Genomic DNA, 15252 nt, shown 5'->3' on the forward strand with positions numbered 1-15252 from the left:
AATAAGAAATGTAAAGCAAGTTAGTCTTAAGATTCGGTTGAATAAAGAAGGACGTCAAAGCTTAAGCTTTTAATTCAGACCATTTCATTTCTGGCGCAGTCGACGGAACTTTGTCTTAAGACAAAGCGAACTTAAAACAAATAAAATTATTTTGTGTATTTTCCATACTAAAGTTGGAATACCATAAATAAAAGAGTTTTTATAAAAAACATATATGTTTATTTTTTCGGCAATTCGACAATTCGACAATTCGAGTGTTACAAAGTTTTTCGCTAACTTACAAACCGGATTATATACTCGAATTATAGAGTATAAAATTCTTTAAAATTTCGCAAACAGTAACTTTCGATTGTTGTGTGCGTTTAATAAAAATTTGGTTAAAACAAATTGTGGTGAATAAAAACAGTTAAAAAAAAAAAAAAAAAAAAAAACTTTAGAGTATAAAACTCGTTAAAATTTCGCAAACAGTAAACAAACAAAAAAAAATACTTTCGATTGTTGTGGTGTGTAAAAATAAATAAAAATTTGGTTAAACCAAATTGTGGCGATTAAAAAACAATTTAAAAATATAAAAAATTGGTTAAACTATTTACGTATAGTGCGTTTTAGAAAATAACATTTAAAATTGAAAAGAAAAATTAAATTAACTAATTAAATAATCGAGAAAATAAGTCATGAACAGTCGACAAAAGCAATTTGACAAAAACCGGGATATCATGGACTCAGAGCAGCTTGCCCAAATCATTAGAAGACAAGAGGAGGTAATTAGTAACATGCAGCAGCAACAGGTACAGTTGCAGCACCAAATGCAACAACAACAAGAGCAGATACACAGCCAACAGCTACACAACCAGCAGTCGCAGCAGCTCGTTCTTAGTGACGACAAGGTTATAAGTCACTTTCGTCACTTAAAGCCATTCAGCGGGTCAAAGGGTGACAATTTACTCGCTTTTATCAACGCCGTCGAAAGAGGTTTTTACTTATGTAACAACAAGTCCCATTTGGAGGAGTTCGTCACACAAATCGTTGTAAACGAAAAATTAATCGGCGAAGCAGGAAGATGCAACCAACAACTGGCATACAACAGCAACTGGACGGAGGTAAAGCAGCGTTTAAAACAGAGGTACCAACCGGAGGAAACCTACACGCAAATCTTCAATCGATGCAGAAATATTAAGGTTAGTAATTTAAGAGAACTTTTTGATTTCTTTTTGGACTCCAGTTATAGGCTTAATGAACTATATGAATTTGACGAGGCAAAACCCTCAATATATATGCCCATAAATGTAGATAGGGATCTTAGGGATATTTTAATTGAAAAAAATTGACGGAAGTTATCGTACTCATTTGAACGAAAGTGCTACTCTACTCGAAATGTATAATAGCTTCTCAAAATATAGGTTATTAGACGAGAAGAGAGCTATTTCCTACAATCACAGGAAACAATATAATCAAAGGACTTTCGAAACTGGTAAGTTAAATAATATTAAAGGGAGAAATAATCAAATTACTCAAGCCAACAATAGCTATAGTAGCTATAACCAGCAGAACTCAGTCCAGAGTAGACGCTATCCGAACCAAACTATTAGAGAACAAAGTAATCAAGTTTCCAACTATAATAATACGAGTAGATATAATAATTATCATCCAAGTCTAATTCACACATGAGTGTTGATACTCAAAGTGGTAGACCTAGTCGGGCCGAGTCGAGTTATCAGCCGATGGAGGTAGGTAATGTAGAGGAGGATGTAAATTTTACCAAAATGCCTCCACCTGCAAATTGCCCTTAATAACTGTAACAATTGACGGTCATGAAATTATATGCCTCATTGATACAGGTTCAGATACAAGTTTAATTAAACCAAACATTTTAGATAAATATTTTCCTAAACAAAAGCTTTTTACACCTCTTTGGTACAGGACAATAAATGGTATCAATCAAGTAACGCACAGAATAATTACTCCCATACCTGATGAATTTAATACTTCAGGTACCTCATCGTGGAAGGTAATTGATTTTGATAGCAAAAAGTATGAAGCTATAATAGGTCAAAATTTTCTCATTCCTCTTAAAGCTAAGATTGATGTAGAGAATAGATTTATTAATATATTAGGAAATAAAATACATTTTGAAAATTTTAGTCCGTATAAAAAGCAGGAAATTTGCGCAATCGAATTCAGTGACATGGAAAACTTAGATTTATCTCATTTGAATTCCGAAGAAAGCCAATTAATAAAAAAATTATTGCAAGAGTATAATGAACTGTTTTTTTAAAGAAGGAGACAAACTTTCTTTTACACACGAAATTAAACATACAATTATTACGACAGATGATAAACCTATATATTCGAAAATATATAGATATCCACAAGTCCACGAGTTGGAAATTCAGAAGCAAATAAAGGAAATGATAGAGCATAACATTATTAGAGAAAGCAATTCAGCTTACAACAGTCCTTTGTGGGTAGTTCCCAAAAAAGCAGATAAATCTGGAAAAAAGAAATGGCGTATCGTGATCGATTACCGAAAGTTGAACGAAATTACAGTTAGTGATAAATTCCCGATACCCAACATCGATGGTATCATGGATAAATTGGGAAGAGACCAATATTTTTCTTCAATTGATCTTGCTAAAGGTTTTCACCAAATAGTGGTGGATGAAAATGACAGAAAAAAAACTGCATTTTCTACTCCGTTAGGGCACTATGAGTTCTTGAGGATGCCATTTGGCCTCAAAAATGCTCCATCGACATTCCAACGTCTCATTAATTCAGTTCTCTGAGATTTCATAAATAAAATATGCGTTGTCTATTTAGACGACATTCTCATCTTTAGTACCTCTTTGTCAGAACACATTGAAAATATGAAGAAAATATTTCAAAAACTACAACAAGCGAAATTGAAAGTAAGACTAGATAAATGCATTTTTCTAAAAAAAGAAACAGATTTTCTAGGTCATTTATTAACCCCTGAAGGGATAAAGCCAAACCCTAATAAGGTGGAAGCCATACGAAAATTAAAGTTACCCACTTCGCAAAAACAAATAAAATCTTTTCTAGGAAGCTTTTAGTTTTTAACAAAAGATTTAAACTAATAACTGATGCTAGTAACTTTGCTATTGGCGCAGTACTCACTCAAGATGAGCATCCAATTTCATACGCTTCGAGAACATTAAACAGTCACGAAAAAAACTACTCAACTATAGAAAAAGAGTTTTTAGCGATAGTGTGGGCAGTAAGATATTATAGACCTTATTTATACGGAAGGGAGTTTGATCTTAAAACAGATCATCAACCGAAAAACGAGAAGCAAAACCAAATTCTTCGTTGGGAGTGTATGTCTGTCTCTTCCTATTCTCTGCTTCGGCATATATGCCAGGTCATCATATGCCGTAAATACATATATTTCTGTCTCTTCATATTCTCGGTTAGAATATGTGAGAGAATTGTAAAAAATGTTAAAATTGCGAGGCGAATTCCGACCTACAATGTTAACAAATGCGGCGAATTCCTTGATTTGAATCTATCAAATGTTCGCAGTCGAACCTGCACCTTCTCTGTACTTTTAAGTTCTCTGGCTGAGGGGTTTTAGAAGGAACGAAACGCGCGATTGTAATGGCTACAAAAAATTTCTTATCCTTTTATTCAATTATTTTCTTAAACCTAGTTGCGAGTTCAATTTGGTTTGAAGCTTTGAACAGTACACAGATCTAAGAGTGAGAAAATCGGAAAAGTGAGTCTTAGTAAAAAATTGTTTGGTAAATATCATCTTGTGAAAATAACGTTACTTAGTTCTAAAATTAAAATAAGTTATACGAGGATTTATTAATATTTTTTTCTGCTATAAAGTGGAGCTGAGTAGCTGATAGCCAACGTCTAAAGTAGTGCGGAGTACAAAGGCTTAAAAAATCATGACTGATCAAAATAGAATAATTGAGAACATTGATAATGGTAATTATCAATTAACACAGAAACGAGATAAAAGTGCAGTTTGGAGCGTTTCTGCTGAAATAAAACAAAGCGATGGAAGTACATTGGAAGGGTTTGCGAAGTTTAATGGCAAGCAAATGAGTAATTTGATGCGTCACAAATGCTTCGCTAACACTTCTGAACAGGAAGTGGTTATAAGAAATGTAAGCCAAGAAGACAAGGAATGCGCTGTCAATGTCTGTTCACAATGGGTACTAGAAGATTGCCGCCCTTTTACTGCTGTTGAAGGATCTGGGTTTAAAAAATTAGCAGAATTTTTTATTAAAACTGGATCGAAATACGGTGAAAATGTTAATATATACGAGTAGTACATGACCTTATTCCAAATGCAACTACTATCTTGCAGAGGACCTATAAAATAGATGAGGAGAAGAAAATTATATGCAACGCTTCATTTTTGCGACGGTTCCAATTTAAAAACATAGTTTTGGGTATCAAGTCTATGGATTTCGAGAAATCAACAGATATAAATATTAAGAACAAATTACTCAACATATTTTCTCAGTTTGATACTTGTAACCTCGAATCAATTATATTTGTGACTGATAGAGGAAGTAATATCAAAAGCGCATTACAAAACTACACGAAATTGATTCTCGTTCTAATCATTTATTCTCTAACGTAGCAAACGCTGCATTTGAGAGTACAAATGATTTAAAACCTTTAATTGGTTCTTGCAAAAGCCTCGTAAAACATTTCAAAAAATCTAATCTCCAACATGCATTGCAAACATCATTGAAAAGTCACTGTCCCACGCAATGGAACTCTTACTTGGTAATGCTTAAGTCCATTTCGGACAATTGGCCGAATATCGATAGTATTTTAACAGAAAATAATCAACAAAGTCGTTTGTTAGAGATTAATATAAATATCGTCAACTCTTTGGTAGAATTGTGCCAATACACAATGTCTAACAAATTACAGGGGTGTAATTTTGTGTCAATATGTTTTGTACTTCCTTCAATTTTTCGATTAAGAACGATATGCGAAGCAGTTCATACAGAAGTTCCAGCAATAGTCAGCTTTAAACGTAACATATCAACATATATCGACAGTATATGGCTTTCTTACCACAAATTAGCACTATTTTTATATCATCCAGCAAACGCTAAGAGAGATGTCGATATTGAAGCTGTGAAGCATTTCTGCATATATATACCTGCAGGTAGTGCGGAGTCTGAACGTGTATTTTCCTTGACAGGCAATTTCATAACTGATAATCCGAAATCCCTCTCCTTGCACCCAAAACCGTAGATAATATAATATTCCTGAATTCTATATTTAAGGCAAATTAATATGACAATAAGACCTTAGAAACGTTAAAAACAAAAATATGCAATGATATTGAAAAGTAATTTTGTGCAATACCTCAATCTAAGGATATGTATATTTCGGAGCCACATACTTATCTATATACATACATATATAAAATTAAGTGGCAAAACTTCCTGTTCGCATACTCCTCCTAGACGGCTTGCCCGATTTCAATGAAATTTTCAGGGGTGATTGGGGTCTGTTTGGAGGGTGCACATAAGAAAGTTAAGGTGTGTATCATTGCACGTTTTGCAAAAAACAAAAAAAAAAATAATACATCCCGCCTATACAAATTCTCATGAAATTGTTATTGTTTCGTAAGTGCTTCCATGCGGTTTGCAAATACACTGTTGGTGGGTCTTATTGCATATGCGTGTGTGGGTAAAATACATAGTTTAAGATGTAGTTTTAGGTTAATTTTTCAATTTTTATTTATGTACTTCAAATATGCATACTCTAGCACGACCACAGGGGAAAACACTAATTACCTTTTTCGAGTTGTGTGAAAACGATGAATTTGCAAGAACATTGCTATATTCCGAAATACCACAATATTTCACTTGGAATCCATCATCGAAAACATTTCAACGAGCGCAAGGGGAGCGTGTTGACGGTTATCCAAATGTCCGTAAACCCGATGCCATAAGACACATTTACACCATTCATCCGAACAACGCCGAATGTTTCTATTTGCGTCTGCTATTAGTCAACGTGCGCGGACCAAGATCATTTGATGATTTGAAACGGTCAGTTGTGTGCGACGTATCGTGAAGCATGTCCGCGATTGCATTTGTTAGAAGATGATATGCATTGGGACACCGCACTTCATGACGCATCACTCACATCTCATCCAAAACAATACAAAAATACGCGTACTATTCGCCATAATAATATCTACATGCCTCCCGTCAAATCCGCAAGAACTGTGGAATAAGTACAAATACTGCATGACCGAGGACTTATTAATTTTGGCGCGTAATCGAGCATCGCACGCAGACTTGCTATATACATTACAAATGTATAATGATGCTTTGATATTGGTTGAAGATCTGTGCCTTACAATTGCGAATAAGGCATTAGCGCAACTTGGCATAACTGCGCCCAATCGTTCAGCGATTGATATGCTTGACCATGAGCTTCAACGTGAACAACAATACGATTGCAATGAATTGCGTGCTTTCATACAAGCTAACATTACCAAATTGAATATTCAGCAGAAAAATGCTTATGATAAGATTATACGAGCGGTTGACAATAACGCCGGTGGATTCTACTTTCTGGATGCGCCCGGTGGTACAGGGAAAACGTTTCTGATCTCTTTGATTCTTGCTACTATACGGTCACAGCAGAAAATTGCGCTGGCAATTGCTTCGTCAGGCATCGCTGCTACTCTACTTGATGGCGGCCGAACAGCACATTCTGCGTTGAAATTACCGTTGAACATCCAAGTTGTTGAAACACCAACGTGCAACATATCGAGGAATTCAACAATGGCAAAAGTTTTGCGAGGAGCTGGAATAGTTCTATGGGATGAGTGCCCAATGGCTAACAAAAAGTCATTAGAAGCATTCAATAGAACAATGCAAGATTTACGCCAAAAGCAACAACTTTTTGGCGGAGCATTAGTCTTATTATCCGGCGATTTTCGGCAACTTTGTCAGTCATTCCTCGATCAACTCCTGCCGACGAAATAAACGCATGTTTAAAATCGTCAGTTTTGTGGAGGCATGTTCAAAGGCTGACTCTTACCATCAACATGCGAGTCCAATTGCAAAATGATCGATCCGCAGCGGCGTTTTCGAAGCAGTTGTTGGACATTGGCAAAGGCAAAATAGAATCGATGATACCGGTTTGATCACATTTCCGAAAAACTTTTGTACACTTTTACAATCGAAAGAAGAATTGATTGAAAGTGTATTTCCGAATATTGTTCAACACTATCAACGCCACGATTATTTAAGTGAACGCGCAATATTGGCACCGAAAAATGTACACGTCAACGAAATCAATTTTGCCATTAAAAAAAAACTGCCAGGAGAAGCTACAACATATACATCGATTGATAGCGTTTTAAATCAAGATGAAGAAGTCAATCATCCAAGTGAATTCTTGAATTCTTTGGATCCCCCGGGTCTGCCACCGCATCGTTTGGTCCTGAAAGTCGGTTCACCCATTATACTTCTACGAAATCTGAAGCCACCGACTTTGTGTAATGGCACAAGACTTTCAGTCAAAAATTGTGGCCAAATTTGATTGAAGCAACAATACTAAATGGCAAGGCAGCAGGTGAAGTTGTACTCTTACCACGCATTCCCATGATTCCAACGGGCATGCCGTTTGAATTGAAGCGCTTGCAGTTCCCAGTACGTCTTGCCTTTGCGATGACCATCAACAAATCGCAAGGCCAAACGTTTCAAGTGTGCGGCGTCAATTTGGAAGAACCGTGCTTCTCCCACGGCCAATTGCTCGAGAGTGGGAACACCAAGGTGCTTATTCATTTACGCGCCAGGTGGAAAAACCAAAAATGTGTTTACCAATATGTTTAATAAATGTTTTATAAATAAGTAACAGTTTTACAACAATAAATAAAACTCAAAGTAAAAACCCTTAAGAGTTTTAATCGATTTAGGTGTTGCTAAACGCACAGGGTAACAGCTAGTAGTATATATGTATCTTTGGAGTTAAATCTTATGTATGTACATAAATCTTGAAGTAAATTTTATGTTTAGTATTTTTATTTCTTACCGAAATGAACTGAAGTGTGTTATTTTGTTTTTTGTTAATAATTCATGTAATTTTTATACCATTAAACTGACGTGATTTTTATTTTTAATTTTAATTCCATTGAAAGGAACTGAATTATCATTTTATAAAATAAAATGTAGTATTATAAGTGATAACATGAATGTAAGTATGTATATGTGCTTTTTTTAATAATAGAGAAAATTAATACAAAATATGAAAACCCCGTTTTTTAATTCATTATATCTAGTCATTATTAGAACCAGTTACAAAATCCTTGTTGTTATACAATATAATAGTAACTCTTAGTACTTTCGTAATGGATTTTTTAGCCTTTGGTTCATAGCGTTACGGCTCTAAAGGCTCAAGCAGAGAACTTAAAAGTATAGAGAAGGTGCAAATCGAAATCTGTATGATGGTTCGATTGCGCGGCTAACAGAGCTGATAGAATCAGATGAAGGAATTCGCCGTGCTCTGGCTATTTAGCAGAATTGAGCACGTGCAGTGGCAGATATATATGTAAAATGACTGAGAATAAATAAAGAGAATTGCCTTGTAGAAAAATATACAAAATATACAGTCACACAGAGATTGTAAAAAAACATTCTCTGAGTGACATATGCATGCTTATATTGTATTATATGAACCATTGTCACATATGGGTGATTACTTTGTGTTATAGGAACCATTGTTTTCCGAAAAATTGTAAAAATTGTATGTGATAAAATTAAATAAAAAATAATTTTAAATAAATTATTATTTCAAAAATTATATTAATTTCGTCTATTATAAAATGAACTTAAATGTGCTCATATGAACACTTCCATTCATTCCTTTCATTTCTTAAAAAAATTAATGACCTTCATGAAATATGCATATTCGCATTATTTCGTTATCATTTCCATATTTGTACCAATAGAATTTCTATGGCATATACATACATACATACATATGTATGTATATTATTTCTTTGGCACATTTGTCTGTATGTTTACGAAAGCAAATGCGAGCCACATACATATGTACATACATCATAATAGCAAGTGTCGCAGGCATCGTTCGCATCTCTGTGGTCAACCAATGGCCGAAACTGGCGTTTTGTCAAATAGTCAAGTGCTGACCACATTGAGCGCGAATACACACGTTCTTATGGACACAGTTATATAGTTGTGAAGCTGCCTCAATAAATGTGTCCCTAAGAACGTGTGTATTCTAATATTTGACAAATGTCGCTTGCAGTCTGTCGCGCTCATTGTGTTCAGCACTTGTGTGATGATAGAAAATCCAAGCTGTGCCGAAAAAAATAAACGAATGGCCGCCAATTGTCACCGCTTCCCTTGCCGCTGTACGGTTCCGCCTACAAACCAGCGTAAATATGTATGAAGATGTATGTGCGTGCATACATATCGACGCAGATTTTTGCGAGTCACGGAAAAATATTTTAGACAAATATTGTAAATCGATAACGGCTATGTTGCCACTTTTGTCACTTCTTTCTGTGAAGAAGCATCAGAAAGTTGTTCAATTTATGATTTTTAGCTTTTGCCATCCTCGCGAAAAGGCGCTTGTTGGCAAAGGCATGCTCGGGGAGATGTTACGGCGTCTGTTTTTATGAATGAAGGGAGGTCGCTTGTGGCATATGCGCCTGCGTTTATGAATGAAATCATTTTTGTTGTAAAATTTACTACATTTGGGCTTCGCCAATTCGGCTGCCATATTGGCTTGTGATGCTTCTGCTATTTAGACAGTTGTTGTTTTTGTAGAACAATGCTTCAATTTATTGTTGGTGACATATTCACATGTGTACGCATATGTATGTTTGTATACTTGTGCATTATTTGTTCGGCAATGTATACAAATATATGTACATATAAGTATATATGAATGTACGAACATACAGATCAATGCGCGCGCATGTAATACATTATATTGATAAGTGATAAAATCATGATTTGAATTTCTGAATGCGCACATGCGTATACATACATAATAAGATTATGATATGAGCATGTGCAGAGACATAAGATTAATATGATAGAAGATGTACATACATGCATATATACATACATATGTATATATTGTTGTGATAAATTTAATTTCTATTAGTTAATATAATACAAAAATATTTATTAGAATAATATATTATGTAAAAATCAAAGAAAATTATTAAATATGCAAGTCCAAATTGACTATAAATATTACTATGCATGCATTCATACAAAATATACTCATATCATAATTATGTTTACATGTCAATATTGAATTGACGACAGCAAAACGCAAAAGCATACATATTTACATACATTGCGATTCACAAGTTGAAAAAAAATTGAAGCATGAAAATATCACAATGCTGTTGTTGGGAGCATCATAAGGAGCACGCATACATAGTATATTTATGTCTCTTCATATTCTTGTGCATGTGAGACAAGAACATAAAAAATTTGTTTATGTTCTCTGTGTGAGAGGTGTGTTTTGTACACATTTTTCGCTGTTCAAAATGAAATAAAATATAAACGAAAAGCAAAACGAAATTCTTCGTTGAGAGTGTATTTCTGTCTCTTCCTATTCTCTGCTTCGGCGTATATGCCATGTCATCATATGCCGTAAATACAAATATTTCTGTCTCTTCATATTCTCGGTTAGAATATGTGAGAGAATTGTAAAAAATGTTAAAATTGCGAAGCGAATTCCGACCTACAATGTTAAAAAATGCGGCGAATTCCTTGATCTGAATCTATCAAATGTTCGCAGTCGAACCTGCACCTTCTCTATACTTTTAAGTTCTCTGGCTCAAGTGGCTTGCGCACAATTGAACTTCTTCGTATATTCACAAGTGTTTTGTATGCATAACTGTCAGAGAATCCAAAGCAAACATTCATAAGTATTGTGAGCTCATAACCAAACATTTGTGAATATATGCTTCATACAACCTAATCAGCTCACAAGCCAAAACTCTCTCTCTCATAATTTTAAGTGAGCAGTATTCACACTTATACTCATTCCGTGAATAATTTGCTTGCTTCATACTCAATTTTTCGCAAGTGGCTCAAAGTTGTGTTTAACTCATTCACTGCAGATCACTGATACAAGCTAAGCAGCTCACAAGCCAAAACTCTCCCTCTCATAATAGTAAGTGAGCAGTAATCACACTTGTACTCATTCCGTGAATAATTTGCTTGCTTCATACTCAATTTTTCGCAAGTGGCTCAAAGTTTTGTTTAATAACCCTGACAGACAAGCAAAATTAATGCCCTTTAAGCAACGCAAAAGCAGAAACTAGCCATTTTTGGGCAGTGTTGCCTACTCAAATTTAGTAAATTCAGCTAAATGTACGAAATTTTTGTGCATTACTAACTTGCATTAACATGGATCAAATGCGCAAGTAAATGTAAATTAAGCCCGCTAATGCATATTAGCGCTGTCGTCTGTCAGGGCTATAACTCATTCACTGCAGATCACTGATATATGTACGTGTTTCAACGCAAATTTGTTTTCTAATAGCCCTGACAGACTAGCAAAATAAATACGCATTAAGCAACGCTAATACGCATTGAAATTTTATGGTGACAGACGGCAGACTTGTGCATGTAGACGGCTGATTGTGAAATTTGTTTCTTTATTAAAAAAAAGGGAAACAAAAATGAAAACGAGAAATTATTAACAAAAATTTTGGTATTTTTGCAAAATCAGTACAAATTTAACGGAAAAATTCGTTTATTATTAACTACGTTCAAAGATAATAGAGTGAAATTAAAAGCAATAATTGATTTTAATGCGAAAAAAGTGTGCGAAAAAGTTAAGATTATTGGAAAAATGGATAGCAAACTGTGCGTTGTTTATTTTCTGCCATCTAAAAATATTAAAAAAATTTTTAATATACTCGCACATAATTTAATTAGCAACATAAAACTGCTTACCTTTGATGCTGTAAACGCAAAGGCGGCAGCAGGCTTCAAGCGACATCTGTCAAGAAATAGCAAAAATCGGCATTTTTTGAGCAGTGTTGCCTACTCAAATTTGGTAAATTCAGCCGAATGCACGAAATTCTTGTGCATTACAAATTTGCATTAACATGCGTCAAATGCGCAAGTAAGTGTAATAGCCCTGACAAACGACAGCGCTAATATGCATTAGCGGGCTTAAGTTACATTTATTTGCGCATTTGACCCATGTGAATGCAAGTTTGTAATGCACAAGAAGTTCGTGCATTTGGCTGAATTTAGTAGGCAACATTGGTTAAAAATTACAGATTTTTGCTATTGTTTGACAGATGTCGCTTAAAATCTGCCGACTTGTTTGTATTTACAGCTTCAGAGGAAAACAGTTTTTATATTGCTAATTAAATTATGTGCAAGTATATTAACAAAAACAAATTTTAATATTTTTAGATGGCAGAAAATAAACAACGCACAGTTTGCTATCCATTTTTCCAATATTCCTCACTTTTTCACACACTTTCATTTCACTTTTTGTTTTAATAAATAAACAAGTTTCACTATCAGCTATCCAAATGCACAAGTCTGCCGTCTGTCACCATAAAATTTCAATGCGCATTAGCGTTGCTTAAGGCGCATTAATTTTACTCGTCTGTCAGGGCTATAAATTAAGCCCGCTAATGCAAATTAGCGCTGTCATCTGTAAGGGCTATAATTCTTGCGACTAAGTAATCCGATCGCTGTTGTTGTATACTTCTATGGATACCTTAAAAAAAATTATTTATTAAAAGTCTTAATTGCCTGAAATTGTGTTAATTACTTATATTGAAGTCTAGCCCGAAAATAAATTGTTGCTTGAATTAACTTACACAAATTTTCAAATCTTTAATTTTTGAAAAAGAGCATAATTAAAAAGCATCATCAAAAAGCAATAAACAAATATTTATTCGTGCCTCTTAGACAGGCACCTAAAGAGAAGAACCCACCAAATGGTGAAAAAGTGAAACAATACAAAAGAGAATAAATTGTCTAACAAGAAATATTGAAAGTAACGAAAGTACACAAAAGCACCAAAGAATGCGCACATACATATGTATTAGGGTTATTCTAAAAAAAAATTTTTTTTTTCGTTTGGTACTCGGAAAAATAGGTTCCGAGACACCTCTAAGAAAGCCTCTCCAAAAACCTATGAGTTTCATCATTCATAATGATTTTTTTCATTGAGTTATAAAATTCATACGAAATAAAAAATTTTTCCAAAAATAATCAAAGTTTAACTGTTAATATCTTTTAAACGGTTGAGTTCTTAATTGTAACGGGAAAGTCCTCCTACATACAGTTTTCTATTTTTTATTAATCAGGTAGAAAAATTAATATCTCGCTTCCAACTACTTGAAAAAATATCTTTCTTAGATTTTGTAGGAAATTGAATGCTCTACAAAAAAGGTCTCCACGATTTTTTCGTAAACCCAACCGTTTAAAAGATATTAACAGTTAAAGTTTGATTATTTTTGGGAAACTTTTTTATTTCTTATGAATTTTATAATTCAATGAAAAAAAATTATTATGAATGATGAAACCGATACTTTTGTAGGCAATTTACTGCTCTATAAAAATGTTCCCTTATGATTTTTCGATTAAGTTAAGCGTTTACGAGATATTCATCGTCAAACATCAATGCATATTAAGGTGGATAAAAATAAAATTTTTTTTTTCGTTTGGTACTCTGAAAAATAGGTTCCTAGACACCTCTAAGAAAGCCTCTCCAAAACCCTATGAGTTTCATCATTCATAATGATTTTTTTCATAGAGTTATGAAATTCATACGAAATAAAAAATTTTTCCAAAAATAATCAAAGTTTAACTGTTAATACATATCTTTTAAACGGTTGGGTTTACGAAAAAATCGTGGAGACCTTTTTTGTAGAGCATTAAATTTCCTACAAAATTTAAGGAACAAGATATTTTTTCAAGTAGTTGGAAGCGAGATATAAATTTTTCTATCTGATAATAAGAAAAAATAAAAAACTGTATGTAGGAGGACCTTCCCGTTACAATTAAGAACTCATACTTGGAGAGGCTTCCTTAGAGGTGTTTAGGAACATATTTTTCGGAGTACTAAACGAAAAAAAAACATTTTTTTTTGAATCTCCCTAATATGTATGTATATTAAGTGGTTAAAATAAATCAACAAAACGGGCGCGAAACCAGCTAATATATAAAAAAATGCAAACAAGTAAGGAAGGCCTATGTTTGGGTGCAACCGAACTTTTTATACTCTTGCAACTTGCAAGAATCAAAGGCAGGGAAATAATTTAAGGTGTAAAACCAGTCATATAGAGTAAAGTCAGCCAAACGTTCGTAAATCCGGATATTAGTTATATAGGACTTAGGCCAAGTTCTCGGTCAAATTTATCTATTTTAGGCACAAAGATACATTGTTATGACAAAAATACGCTCTTTATTTTCATTGTGATAACGGTAACTATGCGATACAAAGTCACCCGGTTTTGTATCGCATAGTTACAAAATCGATATTCGAATGTCAAGAATCGATTCTTAATCGACTTCGACTACTGAAGATCGATTCCGAAAAATCGATTATTTTACGAGAAAAATTGAGATTCTCGAGTAGAATCGGAATCGAGTTTACCATCCCTACTGGCAGCTATCGCGTGCACATATAATAACCTCCGCACAATAACCACCACACAAAAAATTATTTTTTTTCCATGTTATTTATATGGAAAACAGAAAATTTGAAAGAGGCACCTCTTAATATTAATGTTAAGAGCTCATCTTTTGAGTGACTTTCTTTTTCACATTTTCGAAAGTTTTTAGCCTTTTTTTCAGTTGAAAAAAAAATGTTGCCTCAGAATGACACACCCTAATATATATGCATTCAAATAGGTACACTAGTTGAGTTTTTTTGCGGAAGTATAACAGTACAATTTCTCAATATTTTTCTGGCGGTTTTTTTTTGTTAGAAAAATTGAGAAAATTGCTAACTCTATTAAGAAGGCTGTGCTTCAATGGTTGAATGAAGGGCTCTCATATCGGCAAGTTGCAAATTTAGCTGAGATTTCGTTTGGGTCAGTGAAAAACATTGCTAATTGTCGTGAAATATCAGTACGAAAACATCGATCGGTCGACGATCTGTTTTAAATAACCACGATAGACTAACTATCAAATGTCTTAAAAGATACAAATAGTAAAAACCAAACAAATTAAGCGCAAGTGCATTAGCAGATAATTTAACTCACACAAT

General features: G+C 33.9%; 1 protein-coding gene across 1 annotated transcript in view; it reads left to right on the forward strand.

The window, feature by feature from the left end:
- Window positions 1-716: 716 nt before the first annotated feature.
- LOC126764384 (uncharacterized) overlaps window positions 717-15252 on the forward strand; it is a 108411-nt gene continuing 93875 nt past the window's right edge. Inside the window, exon 1 of the mRNA XM_050482083.1 lies at window positions 717-972. Within this exon, the coding sequence (XP_050338040.1) occupies window positions 717-972 (256 nt within the window). The remainder of the gene's footprint in view (window positions 973-15252) is intronic.

This window comes from Bactrocera neohumeralis, unplaced genomic scaffold (assembly GCF_024586455.1).
Source record: "Bactrocera neohumeralis isolate Rockhampton unplaced genomic scaffold, APGP_CSIRO_Bneo_wtdbg2-racon-allhic-juicebox.fasta_v2 cluster09, whole genome shotgun sequence".
Taxonomy (NCBI): Eukaryota; Metazoa; Arthropoda; class Insecta; order Diptera; family Tephritidae; genus Bactrocera; species Bactrocera neohumeralis.